Source organism: Eubalaena glacialis, chromosome 13 (assembly GCF_028564815.1).
Source record: "Eubalaena glacialis isolate mEubGla1 chromosome 13, mEubGla1.1.hap2.+ XY, whole genome shotgun sequence".
NCBI classification, from domain to species: Eukaryota; Metazoa; Chordata; class Mammalia; order Artiodactyla; family Balaenidae; genus Eubalaena; species Eubalaena glacialis.
The window spans coordinates 59,379,782-59,395,008 of NC_083728.1; the positions used below are offsets into that span (position 1 = coordinate 59,379,782).

Here is a 15,227-nt window from a genome sequence, read left to right on the forward strand (position 1 = left end):
TCAGCCCCCCCCCACTTGACTGGGCCCCCCACCACTTTATGCTTCCTGTTGGAACTTCCATGTCCTCAGGCAGCTGCCACCCCAACCCCAGTCCCTGAAACAAAGCACTTTTCTTTTGGAAGCCATCTGTGAGAACAATGGCCTTTATTTAAAAAACAAACTTTCTTGTAACACGAGAAAGGATCACTGTGACTGCACCTCCTGTCCCCCAAGGTGGGGCTGAGAGGTGGGCAGGGTCACAGTCCTGCAAAGTCCCCTTTGTGCTGCTCCAGCCACTGGTCCAGCGTCCTGGCCTTGGGGTTGAGCCTCAGGCTCAGTTCGATGTTGCGGTCGGGTTTCAGGGCATAGAAACGGAACATGTTGGCCAGATCCTGGGCGCCGGGGAAGCCAAGCTTCTCATAGTCCTCGGGGCTTATCTGGAAGCAGAGGGGAGTCTCTTAGGGTCGATCGGCATCTGCAGCACCCTGACCACGCTGTTGACACCTCAGTTCCTACCCTGGTCCCCACTAAGTTCACCTGAAAACCAGTCTATTATAAAGATGAAACGTCAAAAACCACTGTTCTAGGGCAATTTAAATCCTGTTCTTCCAAGATTACGAGATGAAAATTCAGTCCTTTCCAAATCAGAACTATGTTTACGTCACTTCTTGCTCAAAAAACCAAAGTTGCTCCCCTTTCGTGACCAAACTGAATCTTAAGTCCTCAGCTTCCAAATCCTCCATGACTGCCTCAGGCTTTCTTTGTTTAGAGTAATACGCAACCATTTAGTGCATGCTTTCTAGTGCATTCATTGTGCCAAGGGAGCGTTTACAGCAATTGTTCCATTCAATCCTCACAGCAGCCCAAGGAGGAGGATACTCTCCATACACCCACTTTACAGATGAGGAAACTGAGGCAGAGAGGGGTCAGGGTCTGGGCCTCCAGTAACACACGGGTGGGTGTTAAGGGCTGGGAGCAAGATCTGAGTCCAAGGTCTGACTGGCCCGAAATTCGTCCTGCCATGGCCTCTCCCCGATCATTGCTCTGCTTGGGTCTGGGGGGGCTCTACAGGTGGTTTTTGTCATTTAATGACTTGGAGTAGCCCAGATTTTCATAATGAGAAACAAGAAACAAGGCACCTGGGAGTCTGGACAGGAAGACAGAGTAGGCATGGGGAGGAGGGGACTGTGCAAGGCCAAGAAGGGGGGACCAGGATGGGGGCCTACTCCGGTCTCCTTCCCCTCCCCGAGAGGAGCCCAAGACACCCTGCGTTTTCCCTCCTTGCTTTGGCCCTTACTGTCCCCTCTTCCTGGAACCCTTCCTTGCCACTTGATCAACTGACAAAACCAGAAGTTTCACTCAGCGGCCACACCTGGCTCCTAAGAACAGCACGACATAAACGTTCACAGTGAGAATGAATTTGGCTTTACGTTGCTCAGAGCGCTGGGGCAGCCCTAGATGCCCCTTCCCTTCTACCCACAAAGCCCCTCTGACCGCGGCTGCCAAGTCCCAGCCTGGGCCCTCCACCTTGGCATCTCGCACGGTCTTCCTGGTGTGCCTGGAGAGCAAGGCGGCGTACTCCTCCACCGTGTGCCTGCAGGTGCTGAGCCCGATGTTCCGGCCAATGTAGTCTTCGGGCATCTTCAGCAGGCTGAGCACCACGGGGCCCAGGTCGGACACAGACATGCCGTCCATGGGCACGTCACCCATGGGCAAGCCTGGGAGGGAGAGAGGGACGTGCTGGCATGCGTCTCTGAGGGGTCGGTCCCCACCGGCCAGTCGACTGGATGTGTGCACAGGCCAGCACCTGGCACGAGGCAGACACCCACGGTGCCAGCAGGAGAAATGAGTCAGGAAATGGGACACGATCGAGCTCTGCCACCCGGCAGGCCACTCAAACCCTGGGAGCCCGGCTGTGCCCTTCCCAAGGCGGGGAGAACCCTGGGCCTGCTGCCCCTCTCAGGCCTGAGACGGTAACAAGGGGAAGGAGAGGAAGGGGCTCTGATAGGCACCTCTGAGAACGGGAGCTCCCAGGGTTCAGGCCCCCGTACACTTCGTCAAACCCGAATCCCTGATAGGGATGCCTGTGGTGGGGGGTGCTCCAAACACCAGCTCCACCGGCAGGAATGCTCGGTCAGCTGAGGCCAGGGCTGACCCCAGAGCAGCATGACGGGTGCTGATAAACATGTTAAATTAATGAGTGACTCCACCTGCTGAGGTGTGGTCTTGGGGATGGAGAGGCAGAGCTGTGTCCTGATGAGGCACCTGGAGCACTCGGGCCCTGCCCTATAAAATTTCCGTGGCTGCCTATTCAGACGGCCCAGGGAGCCTGCGGGGGTGGAGCCTGTTCCAACTTACAGACGGAACACAGGTGAATCTCTGATTACGGCTTTGCAAACTGTAAAGGGAGATGCCGGTGCGCCAACACAAGGACGAGACTGCTCACCAGCAGGCAGAACCCAAGCGAGGGTGAGCGGCGTTCACGCAGAGGTGAGGGGCTGGGAGGGCTCAGACCCCTCCTGCTCCGCCTGCTGAGCCACCTGCATTAACCCACTGCCCCGCCGGCAGGACACAGGTCGTACATGGTTCCCTCCAAGCTGTTTACAGATTTGCAAACAGATGTTGAGAAGAAAGTGCTTTCCTACTTCAGGAAATCTACAATTGGACCTCGCCTTCCAAATCCTCTCCTTATTTATGAAGCAGTAACGATAAGCACACTCTCTCCGTAAAGCTCTCCGACAGACAAAGCACTGCATCCCCAGACTCAGCAGATTTTCCCATGGCCCCGGGGAAGTCCGAGTCATGCCCATCTCACAGGACAGGACGCAGAGGCCCAGCATGGTCACATGCATTGCTCGCAGTCACAGCCTAACGTGAGCGAGCCAGAGCTTGGACCCAGAGCCCTCTGAGGATAAGCCCAGTGGGCCACCATGGCTCCACACGGTGAGAGGAGACGCCCGAGGAAGCGGGGAGGGCACTCACTCAGCAAGTAGCTCTTTCCATCTGGGGCTTTCTGGGGCAGGAAGCAGGAGAGGAGGTTCTCGAAATAGCAGGGCAGCCGCACGCTGGTCATGGGGACACCAATGTCCCGGAAATATTCCTCCACCTCCCCTTTGCCGTCAAAGTGTCCCGCTGCCAGTCTCCCTGCTGTCAGCTTCTTGATGTTCTCCAGGCCACTGTAGACCACGTAGTGCAGGCCCAGGCGCTTGGCCAGATCGGCCAGCAGCTTTCCCTGGTGGGCAGGGAAGGAGAAACCACAAAGCTCAGAGGGAAGATGTGTGTCCCCATCACGGCACTGGCTCTCCCACCCCAGAGGCCACTGTGCCCAGTGCCAAGAGCCCTCTGATAAGGCTCCCTCCGTGTGCGGCTCACATGGCGCCACACGCTCTACCACGGGATTATAAGCTTCCCATCACCCGCATAGCCTTAGCGCCCCTTCTCTAGATCATCTGGGTCGTTCCACCTTCCATTGTGCTGGACCGCGGCCCGCCGTGTGCCACCTGGGAGGGTGCGCACAGAGGCTTCCCACCTCTGCCTGCTCTCAGAGAGCATCTTGTCCCCATGCTGGGCCGTCTTCCTGGGAGAGCCCCAACCATCCCCTAGGGAAGTGCTACGGCTCAGCAGTTAAGCACACAACACACACCACCTGGGTTCTGGACCAGCTCTGCAGCACACTGGCTGTGCCATCCAGGACAAGGGGTCTGTTTTGGCCTTGTCGGTTAAATGGGGACAGAAACACGACCTGCTGCACACGGCTGTGTAGGGCGCTGGATGGTGGCCTCCCAAAAGGTATGTCCACGTCCCCCACCTCAGAACCTGTGAATGTCACATCATTTGGAAAAAGGTCTCTGCAGATATTTTTGTTAAGGAACTTGAGACGAGATCATCCTGGATTACCCTCGTGGGCCCTCAACCCAATGACCAGTGTCCTTATGAGAGATGGAAGAGGAGACACAGAGAAGAGGAGAGGCCTTGTGTAAACAGAGGCAGAGCCTGGAGTGATGTGGCCTCACGGAGAGCTGGTACCACTGGGCGCCAGAAGAGGCAAGAATTGGAACCTCCCTTGGAGCCTCCAGACAGGGCAGGGCCATCACCTTGCTGTTGGACTCCTGGCCTCCAGAATGGGGAGAGAATAAATTCCTGTTGTTTTAAGCCACCTGGCTTGGGGTCATTTGTTATGGCTCAGGAGGTCAGGTTGACGAGATCTGCGTGAACCAGAAAAGCTGTCTCTGTCCACTTTCTGAGATGGGCTTCCATGTAAGACTGCAACTGAAGAAAGGCTCAGGGCTAAAAACAAGTTTGGAGACCAGTGGTCCGGTCCAGTCTCCCTTTATTGTACACGGGAGGAAAGACAAACCAGCGCAGGGAAGTCACATCCACAGCCGCAACGGTGGGGAGCTGTGGACGAGGCAGGACTGAAAGCCGACAGGCACGGATCTCAGCCCAGTGCCTTTGCTGTGGCACCAGTCGTACCTCCCACAAATACCTGAGTGCCTGCTACGTGACAGGCCCACGGCAAGTGTCCCCACCTTCCAAGAGACTTTAAAAAGATGCATGTTCGTCTCACATCCCTCCCCCCACCACCTGGGCTCAATAACCACCCAACCAGAGAGAAGCTGGGTGGAAAACAGAATAAAGAGAAACAGAAAACATCTGAAAGGGGACATGGAGGACTTTTTGGAATGATGGAGATGTATTATATTTTGATTAGAATGGTAGTTACATGGGTATATTTATTTATTTTCAAATTTCATTAAATTGTACAATTAAAAAGTTTACTTTTTATTTATTTATTTATTTTTGGCTGCACTGGGTCTTCGCTGCTGTGTGTGGGCTTTCTCTAGTTGCGGCGAGCGGGGGCTACTCTTCGTTGCGGTGCGCAGGCTTCTCATTGCGGTGGCTCCTCTTGTTGCAGAGCACCGGCTCTAGGCGTGCGGGCTTCGGTAGTTGTGGCACGCGGGCTCAGTAGTTGTGCTCGTGGGCTCTAGAGCGCAGGCTCAGTAGTTGTGGCGCACAGGCTTAGTTGCTCTGTGGCATGCGGGATCTTCCTGGACCAGAGATCAAACCCATGTTCCCTGCATTGGCAGGCAGATTCTTAACCACTGCACCACCAGGGAAGTCCCTACATTTGATTTTAAGAAAATTATGGGTCAACAGAGTTTTTTAGAAAGTGTAAAGAGTCACTGGATGACACAAAGCAGATTGTGGTTGCCTGGGGCTGAGGAAGGGGGGAATGGGGAGTGACTGCTACCAGGTATGGTGTTTCTTTTGGGGTGATGAAATGTTCTGGAATTAGGTAGTGATAATGGCTGCACAACTTTGTGAATATGTTAAAAACCACTGAATTGTACACTTTAAAAGGGGGAACAGGGACTTCCCTGGTGGTCCAGTGGTTAAGAATGAGCCTTCCAATGCAGGGGACACGGGTTCGATGCCTGGTTGGGGAACTAAGATCCCACATGTCGTGGGGCAACTAAGCCCGTGCCTCAACTACTGAGCCGGTGAACCAGAACTAGAGAGAAGCCCACGTGCTGCAACAAAAGATGCCGCATGCCGCAACTAAGACCTGACGCAGCCAAAAATAAATAAATATTTTAAAAATAGTAATAAAATAAAAGCTTTAAAAACAAAAGGGTGAACAGTACGGTACATGAATGATGTCTAAAAAACGTCATCGGATGAGGAAGCGGCCACCTTCTGCCCTGATCAAAGTCTAGGAGGACTGCATAGAAGAGGAGGGGAAAGGCCTGCAGTGTCAGTGGTCAGGCAGGGGTCAGCCCCTCTCTGGCAAGTCGGAGCTGCCCCGCAAGGGCAAGCAGAGATCTGGGAGTGCCTTTGAAGATGGCCTGCTCCTGCCCTGGCTTCCCCACACCCCCCCGCCTGCCCTTACCTGCTTGACCTCCTGCTCCTGGCTGCAGTTCTCCCAGTAGTTGGTCACGATGAAGGTGGCGTGAGCCCCGATCAGGGCCAGCTCCATGCTGGCCTCATCATCCTGGTCTCCCTGCACTACTTCTGCACCTTGCAGCCTCAGCTCCTTCGCTGCCCTCTGCCCAGGGTCCCGGGTCACCACTCGGACCCCGAATGTCCCATCTTCCAGGAGTGTCCGGGCCACTGAGCCCCCCTGGGCACCTGCAGAGAGACAGAAAGACCCGCAGGGTGGGACCAGCCTGGGAGCCTGCCAAGGGTGAGGCCCTGCAGGGAATCCGCCACCACAGCAACACACCTGGAACTTTTCACCTGTGATTCCCACTGTTTTGCCTCACAGTCTTTTAACTAACAGCTTCATTGAGATAGAATTCACTTACCGTAACATTCATCCTTTTTTTTAATTTTTTTAAATACAATTTTAAAACAAATTATTTATTTATTTTTCGCTGTGTTGGGTCTTCGTTGCTACACGCAGGCTTTCTCTAGTTGCGGCGAGTGGGGGCTACTCTTTGTTGCAGTGCACGGGCTTCTCATTGCGGTGGCTTCTCTTGTTGCAGAGCACGGGCTCTAGGCGCGTGGGCTTCAGTAGTTGTGGCGCACGGGCTCAGTAGTTGTGGTTCACAGGCTCTAGGGTGCAGGCTCAGTAGTTGTGGCACACCGGCTTAGTTGCTCCGCAGCATGTGGGATTTTCCTGGACCAGGGCTCGAACCCGTGTCCCCTGCATTGGCAGATTCTTAACCACTGTGCCACCAGGGAAGCCCACATTCACCCTTTTAAAGTGTACAGTGCAGCAGCTTTTAGTACATTCAGAGTATGCAACCATCATTGCAGTCAATTTTAGAACATTTTCATTGCCCCAAAAAAGAAAGTCAGTACCCATCAGCAGTCACTCCCCATTTTCCCCTCCCCTTCAGCCCCTGGCAACCACTAATCTACTCTCTGTCTCTACGGATTTGCCTATTTTGGACATTTCACATAAATAGAGTCACACAATATGTGGTGTTTTGTGTCTGGCTTCTCTCACTTATGTTTTCAAGGTTCATCCATGTTTTAGCAGTCATCACACTTACACCTTTTACAAAAATTTTAAAATGTATTATGAAATATTTTTTTAATATTTATTTATTTATTTTGGCTGCGCCAGGTCTTAGTTGCGGCATGCGGGTTCTTTAGTTGCGGCATGCATGTGGGATCTAGTTCCCTGACCAGGGATCAAACCCAGGCCCCCTGCATTGGGAGCGTGGAGTCTTAGCCACTGGACCACCAGGGAAGTCCCTATTATGAAATATTTACCACATACAAAAAAGGGATACTAACACCCATGAGCCTACCACTTAGCTTAAGAAATAAAGTATCACCTATACCTTAAAAAGAAAGACTGAGGGGAATTCCCTGGTGGTCCAGTGGCTAGGGCTCTGCACTCTCACTGTTGAGGGCCTGGGTTCGATCCCTGGTCGGGGAACTAAGATCCCACAAGCTCCGCGGCACGGCCAAAAAAGAAAAAAAAAAAAAGAGAGAGAGAGAAAATTATTAAAATCATCAAAAGGAAGAAAATAAAAATCATCCATAAATATATGTATAAGAACATTGGCTGCAAATAAATAAATAAATAAATCCACTTCTTACCAAAAAAAAAAGAACATTGGCTGCAGTATTATTATCCATAGTGGAAGTTTATAGACAACCTAGACGTCCTTTGGTAAGAACCTGGCTAAATAAGTGATAAATCCATACAAAAGTGATTAAAAAGAATGTGGCAGGGCTTCTCTGGTGGCGCAGTGGCTAAGAATCTGCCTGCCAGTGCAGGGGACACGGGTTCGAGCCCTGGTCCGGGAAGATCCCACATGCCGCGGAGCAACTAAGCCCGTGCGCCACAACTACTGAGCCTGTGCTCTAGAGCCCGCGATCCACAACTACTGAAGCCCGCGTGCCTAGAGCCCATGCTCCACAACAAGAGAAGCCACCGCAATGAGAAGCCTGCGCACTGCAACGAAGAGTAGCCCCCTCTCGCTGCAACTACAGAAGGCCCGCAGTCAGCAACAAAGACCCAACGCAACCAAAAATAAATAAAAATAAAAATAAATTTACAAAAAAAAAAAAAGAATGTAGCAGATCTGTATGCATGACTTATGTGACCACAACGTGTCCTGGAGTGGAAAAGGCAACCTGAAGAACTACAACTACCCTCATACAGTAGTGGTGGGAATGTAAAGTGGTACAGTCACTTTGAAAAAGTCTGGCAGTTCCTGAAAATGCTAAACACGGTCACCATATGATCCAGCAATTCCATTCCTAGGTATAGTCCCAAGAAAATTAAAAACATATGTCCACACAACAACTTGTATGTGAAGGTTCACAGCAGCATTATTCACAATAACCAAAAGGTGGAAACAAATGTCCATAATGGATGACGGATAAACACAATGTGGTATAGCCATATAATAGAATATTATTCAGCCATAAAAAGGAATGAAGTACAGATTCATGCTACAATGTGGATGAACCTGGAAAACGATGCTCAGTGAAAGAAGCCAGACACAAAAGGCCATGTACTGTATGATTTCATTTATATGAAATGTCCAGAATGGGCAAATCTTTAGACAATAGACTGCCAGTTTCCAGGGGCTGGGGAAATGGGGAGTGACTGCTAGTGGGTATGGGTTTTTTGTGGGGGGTGATGAAATGTTCTAAAACTGATTGTGGTGAGGGTCACAGAGCTCTGTGAATATACTAGAAACCAGTGAGTTGAACACTTTAAACACGTGAAATGTATGGTATGTGATTTATACCTCAATAAAGCTGTTATATATTTTTAAAATACATACAGGAAAGAAAAAAACAGGTGGGGTAAAAATAAAACACTCCCATTTAAAAAACAGTATCTTTATATACCTAATTTGTCCGGAAGGATACTCAAGAAACTTGACAACAGTGATGGATGGGGTTTCGGGGACAGAGGTGGGAGGGAGACTTAATTTTGATATTATGTGCAATCACCTGTTATTCAAAGCTAAGTAATTTTTTAAAAAAATTCAAAGGGAATCAGCGCTCAGGTCCTGCCCCACGGCCCCACCCTGAGTCAGGGGTCCCAGCCATCTCATCGCTCCCTCCAGGACCCCGGGGACGTCTTCTGGAGCTGAGGGGCGGGAGCCCAGGCTCTGCGGGGTCGGACCGGCATGACCCCTGCCCTGGGCTGGCCTTGGTGAGGGGTCCTCTGCCTCGGGGCCTCCGTTTGGGGTTTCGCTTACCTGTGGCTCCAAACACGACCACCAGTTTCTTGTCTGCCATGAGGCCGGGAGCCGGAAATGCAGTCCGGAGAGGTCTGAGGGCCGTGAGAAGCGCAGAGTCGGTGAAGGGGCCGGGGGTGCCTGCTCGGAACGACCCCGCGCGCGCCGGGTAGGACCAAGGGGGCGGTCCGGCCGGGAGAGGTCGGGACCCCGCGACCCCCGCCCCCTCGGGCCCGACCCCCCCCACCCCGGGTCCTACCCGCACCCGCCGCCCGGGTCCCCCAGGTCGGCTGTACCTCCTAGCTGCTGCCTACGTGGGAAACGGTCCGGGAAATAGGGACCCCCGGTTTTGCAGCCGAGTCCACCGCCGAGGGGAGGGATGGAAGCCTGCGAGCGGCGCCGCCCCCCGCCCCCAGCTCCAGCTGCAACCTGGCAAAGTCACCCCTTCCCGGCCACCCTGCGTGAAGGGACCCCAGGCTGGGCTGCTTCCGAATCCCAGCCGTCTGGGCCCTGACTCTGCGCGAAGCTGACCCGCCAACCCCCTCCGCGGACACAGATGGTTCGTCCCGCCTCCTCCTAGACTCAGCGGCTGGTCGGGACCAGCTAGCCCCAGGCCTGCGTAAACCGAATTTGTGTAAATCGGATCTGACCGAAATGTACACGCCGAGGGCTGCTTAGCGGGATGCTGGGGGTGATGACTGTGCGAAGCAAAAATAAATACATAAACACATAATAAATAAATAAAATTTTATCTTGCATGAGCATCTGAACTTCGATATACGGGTGTCACCCAAAGACAAATAAATCTATATCTGTGAGTCTTAACACTCAAGGCTCTGTTTGAGTTCTTGTATGCCTGACTCACGTTTGAGGTTGCTACTACTTGCCCGTTTTGAGTTCTATTTAAGAGGAAAGAGGTCTCTCTCTTTTTTTTTTTTCTTTTTTGGCCGCAGGCAGCGTCACGTGGGATCCTAGTTCCCCGACCAGGCATTGAACCGTGCCTCTGCAATGGAAGCGGGGACCGCCAGGGAAGTCCCCAGAAAAGAGATTTCTTTGTGTTCAACTAAAACTCAAAAATGGCCCTCTCACTCCTCTTCGGAAATTTATTGCTGACTGGATAAAAGCATTCATTTTTTTCCTTTCATTCATTCCAAAATGTGTACTGACTCCTCAGAGAATGTCAGCTTCCTGACAGTAGACACTCATCTGTGTTCACTGCTGAGTTCCCAGCACCTAAAATAGTACCTGGCACAAAGTAGTCGCTCAATAAATATTTGCTGACTGACTGGTTGTCTAAACATCTACTAGGAACTGGAGTCACAGGGAAATCAAAGTAAAACTGGTGCTGTTTTCCCGAATCTAATAGTGGAGATAACCCACCAGGTAATGTGTATTTTATGTATGTAAAATATTGGTCTTTATATGTTGTAAGATGCGTGTATTTATTTTAATAAATACTCATTTATGTTTGTGTTTACAAGTGAAGGTGGTGTCTAAATAAAGTGTTTAAATCTTGCATTGTCTCCACACCCTGTTATGTATGTCTCTGAGCTCAGACTGCAAAGTTTGCCAGGAATACCTTCCTCCCACCACCTTAGATAGGGCTGACTCCTACTCATTCCTTAATGCGCCACATAACCACCACTTCCTCCAAGAAGCCATCCCTGACCCCTAGGCTAGGGTAACTACTATTTCATTCCCATCTCTAGTCCACTGGCAACATTGTCTCTACCATATTAGACCCAGGGCTTCTTAAGAGCTGGCCCCATGTCTTTTTTGTCTCTATCTCTCTCCCTCCTGGCACAATATCCTGCACTTAGTAGGAACTCAATAAATACTCACTAAATGGAACCCAAGTGCATATTATTCTGATAAAAGATGAGGTTTTTCTTTAACTGCATGAGTTAAACCACAAAACTCGATGTTCTGAGGTCTCCACTTTAAGGAAATAAATCCAAACAAGAAGATCCATAGTGGGACCAGCTGCATAATTTGCAAGGCCCAGTGCAAAAAGAAAATGTGGGGCTCCATGTTTTAAAATTACCAAGAACAGTGATAGCAGAGCATTAAACCAAACCCAAGGTCCTTCTGAGCCTGGGACCCCGTGTGACTGCTCCAGTCATAAGTCCATGAAGTTGATCGGCCCTGGTCCCTAGGTTTGAGAGTAGCAGCCCAGGGCCACGCTGGGGCCTGAGCAACTCCAGTGCCCTTTGGCTTTGCTGAACCTGAAGCTTGGAAATCATTGCAGGCAATGAGTGGCAGGGAACAGCATCTCTTCCTCGGGCTTCTGGTCAGTGGTGCTGGTGCCAGGGAGCTGTCCCGAAGTTGGTGGGCAGACAGGCAGCCTGGGCAAAGGTCTTGTTTCTTGAAGCCCCAGCTACCCACCTCAGGCAGTTCCCTGAGGCCTGAGGGAAGAGATTTGGCTATTGACTGGCATATGATCAGCCATGACTCAGCACCTCCTGTGGGACTTTATATCTGACAAAGGACTTCCTGCAAAGCACTTGCCAGCAGCTCACTCAGCCAAGCGACATGTACTAATGATGATAACAGTGGGAACCCTTCTCTGGGCTTCTCCTACATGTCAGGCACAGACTTAGCCCCACATTATCTCATTTTAACTCTTGAGCAACCCCTCCTTCAATCAGTGCCACTTGGTTTAATTCAATTTTACGTGTGCGTGTTTGGGGCAGGGGGCAGTTTTAAGATTCATTCTTTTTTTTTCCTTTTTTTTTGGCCATGCAGCATGGGCATGCAGGATCTTAGTTCCCTGACCAGAGATGGAACACATGCCCCCTGCAGTGGAAGCACGGAGTCTTAACCACTGGACCACCAGGGAAGTCCCAAGATTCATTCTTTTATTTTTTTTTTACGTTAATCCTGTTGAGTTTTTTTTTTTTTTAATATTTATTTATTTATTTGGCTCACCAGGTCTTAGTTGTGGCATGTGGGATCTTCGTTGCAGCATGTGGGATCTAGTTCCCTGCCCAGGGATCAAACCTGGGCCCCCTGCATTGGGAGTGAGGAGTCTTAACCACTGGACCACCAGGGATGTCCCAAGATTCATTCTTTTAAATTTGATTTTGATAGCATAATGCATTTATTCATTCTCATAAAAAGTTTAAATGGTACAGATATATAGCACAAGTGAGCCTTGACATCTCTCTGTCATTCTAGTGTGTAAACCTTCCCTCTTTTGGATGCATTTACATGCCTAAACATGAACATGTAGAAAGATAACGTTTTGTAGTTAAAAAAATAAAACAGAAAACAATTTTTTTTTTTTTTAAAGATTGAGACTTTTTTAAAAATTAATTAATTAATTAATTTATTTTTGGCTGTGTTGGGTCTTCGTTTCTGTGCGAGGGCTTTCTCTAGTTGCGGCGAGCAGGGGCCACTCTTCATCGCGGTGCGCGGGCCTCTCACTGTCGCGGCCTCTCTTGTTGCGGAGCACAGGCTCCAGACGCACAGGCTCAGTAGTTGTGGCTCACAGGCCCAGCCGCTCCGCGGCATGTGGGATCCTCCCAGACCAGGGCTCGAAACCATATCCCCTGCATTGGCAGGCAGATTCTCAACCACTGCGCCACCAGGGAAGCCCCAGAAAACAATTTTTAATATAAAAAATAAAAGGGATTGTTGACTTAAAAAAATTAAATAGCCAATCTAAGAAAGAAATGGAAAATTTTATTCGCATCAACCTGAGCTCTGAGAACTGTTCCAAACAGGTAAGGGAGGAGGCCAGAATATATGTGATTTTGATGAAGGGTTACATGCAGTCAAGCACACATCCTGGGAGAAGGCTACTGCTATTCATGAGGAACAGATATCTTAGTTAATGGTTTTAGTGCTTTTCTAAGTATGGGAAGATACAGGAAACTGGGTTCATAAAAATTTCTCCTGAAAATATCTGAGGGCCATTTCTGTCAGTTTTCCTAGAGCACAAAGTGCCTCATCCTGATCTTTGCCCTTTCAGGGTGGGTTGTAGGTCAGTGACTGTAGTGGCTAATGACTCAATTCTTGTAGAACTGGATGGTGGGCAACATTCTTTATTTTACAATCTCCTCCCTTTCGGTCTTAATTTCAACCAAGTTTTGGGAGGCATTTTGTGACCAGTTTGTCCCATGGGACTAAGAATGCTCATTCTCAGGTCAGGATTTCATTGATAGGCCACTTAATATACTATTACTGGACTAGGCCCTGTTTAGAGTAGTCAAAAGCCTCTGGACCACCTGTCTTACAGTCTGTCATGGTCAAGGAAATGGTTCCCTCTTGTTGCTTCTTCCCATATGTAGAGTTACACTATTACAATCATTGATCTTATAGAACTATATATAAGGTCAATTGTTTCAAGTTGGTTAATCGTCATTAATTTGATCTGAGGCTCAGTCACACATTTGGTAATGCAAGAAACATTAATCTTGTAAACGTAGAATACAAGTAATTCAGCTAGTTACATTAATAAGGTCATAAATAAATATTTAAGCTAAGAACTTCCATTAGGTGCAACCCAGTATCTCCCCAAGATATCTGCATCCTGACCCCTTACAGGATTGAGAAAGGAATGTTATTGTCTCAGGAGTTTCATGACTGGCTTCAGAAGGAGAAAAATTGATATTTATGGTTGAGCAAGTATTTCTGCCGCTAGGGAGGGCTGGTTAATGCATAAAGCAGATACACAATGCACACTAGAGGGGAGGGAGGAGGCCCAAACAGAATTTTTTTTTTTTTTGGCCAAGTTGTGAAGCTTGTGGGATCTTAGTTCCCTGACCAGGGATTGAACCCCGGGCCCTTGGCAGTGAAAGCGCAGAGTCTAACCACTGGACGGCCAAGGAATTCCCAGAATTTTTCTTGTCTTGTCTTAAAATGTGAATTTTTACTTCATCAGGATCATATTGAATATATTTTTCCCCCGAATTTTATTATGAAACTTGAAAGAACTGTATAGTAAGCAGCTATATATTAATACCACTTTCATTCTTTTTTTTTTTGGCCATGCCATGTGGCATGTGGGATCTTAATTCCCCAACCTGGGATGGAAATCGCACCCCCTGCAGTGGAAGCATGGAGTCTTTTAAAATTTTTTTAATTATTGTTTTAAATAACAATAATTTATTTAGTTTTTAAAATAAATTTATTTATTTATTTTTGGCTGTGCTGGGTCTTCGTAGCTGCGCGAGGGCTTTCTCTAGTTGCGGTGAGCGGGGGCTACTCTTCCTTGCGGTGTGAGAGCTTCTCATTGTGGTGGCTTCTCTTGTTGTGGAGCATGGGCTCTAGGCCTGAGGGCTTCAGTAGTTGTGGCTCTTGGGCTTAGCTGCTCCGTGGCATGTGAGATCTTCCTGGACCAGGAATCAAACCTGTGTCCTCTGCACCGGCAGGCAGATTCTTAACCATTGGACCACCAGGGAAGTCCGAAGGGCAGAGTCTTAACCACCGGACCTTCAGGGAAATCTCACCACTTTCATTCTTAACATTTTGCTATATTTGCTTTATCAGATATCTATCTAGCCATCAACTAATCTTATTTTTTTATGTTTTTCTAGTGAGTTGCAGACATCAGTACTCTTTACCCTTTAACACTTCAGCACACACATTGTTTAGAGTTCAATATTTGTTTTTAAGATTAAATTTACATACTATCAAATGTATTTAAAAAATTTTTTACTGGAGTATAGTTGATTTACAATGTTGTCTTAGTTTCAGGTGTACTGTAAAGTGAATCAGTTATACATATACATATAACCACTCTTTTTTTAGATTCTTTTCCCATATAGGTCATTACAGAGTATTGAGTAGAGTTCCCTGTGCTATACAGTAGGTCCTTATTAGTTACCTATTTTATATATAATAGTGTGTATACGTCAATCTCAATCTCCCAATTTATCCCCCCCCTCTTTCCCTCCTGGTAACGGCAAGTTTGTTTTCTACATCCGTGACTCTGTTTTGTAAATCAGTTCATCTGTACCATTTTTTTAAAAAATTCCACATGTAATAGATATATTTGTCCTTCTCTGTCTGACTTACTTCACTCAGTATGACAATCTCTAGGTTCGAATGTATTTTTGTATTTTCCTACAACTTGCTTTTCCCCCTTCT

The 15,227-nt window shown here is 48.8% G+C and overlaps 1 protein-coding gene across 2 annotated transcripts; it reads right to left on the reverse strand.

The window, feature by feature from the left end:
• Positions 1-127: 127 nt before the first annotated feature.
• Positions 128-9,564, reverse strand: NMRAL1 (NmrA like redox sensor 1). 2 transcript variants are annotated; one of them, XM_061208407.1, is made up of 6 exons: positions 9,431-9,564; positions 9,156-9,229; positions 5,870-6,108; positions 2,962-3,211; positions 1,507-1,697; positions 128-416 (listed from the first exon to the last, which is right to left on the reverse strand). In XM_061208407.1, the coding sequence occupies exons 2-6, from the start codon at positions 9,193-9,195 to the stop codon at positions 237-239; spliced, it is 900 nt and encodes a 299-aa protein (XP_061064390.1). In that variant the 5' UTR covers positions 9,196-9,229; positions 9,431-9,564; the 3' UTR covers positions 128-236. The 2 variants fall into 2 exon arrangements, with proteins under 2 accessions (XP_061064390.1, XP_061064391.1); XM_061208408.1 differs by lacking the exon at positions 9,431-9,564 and adding an exon at positions 9,394-9,413.
• Positions 9,565-15,227: the final 5,663 nt, after the last annotated feature.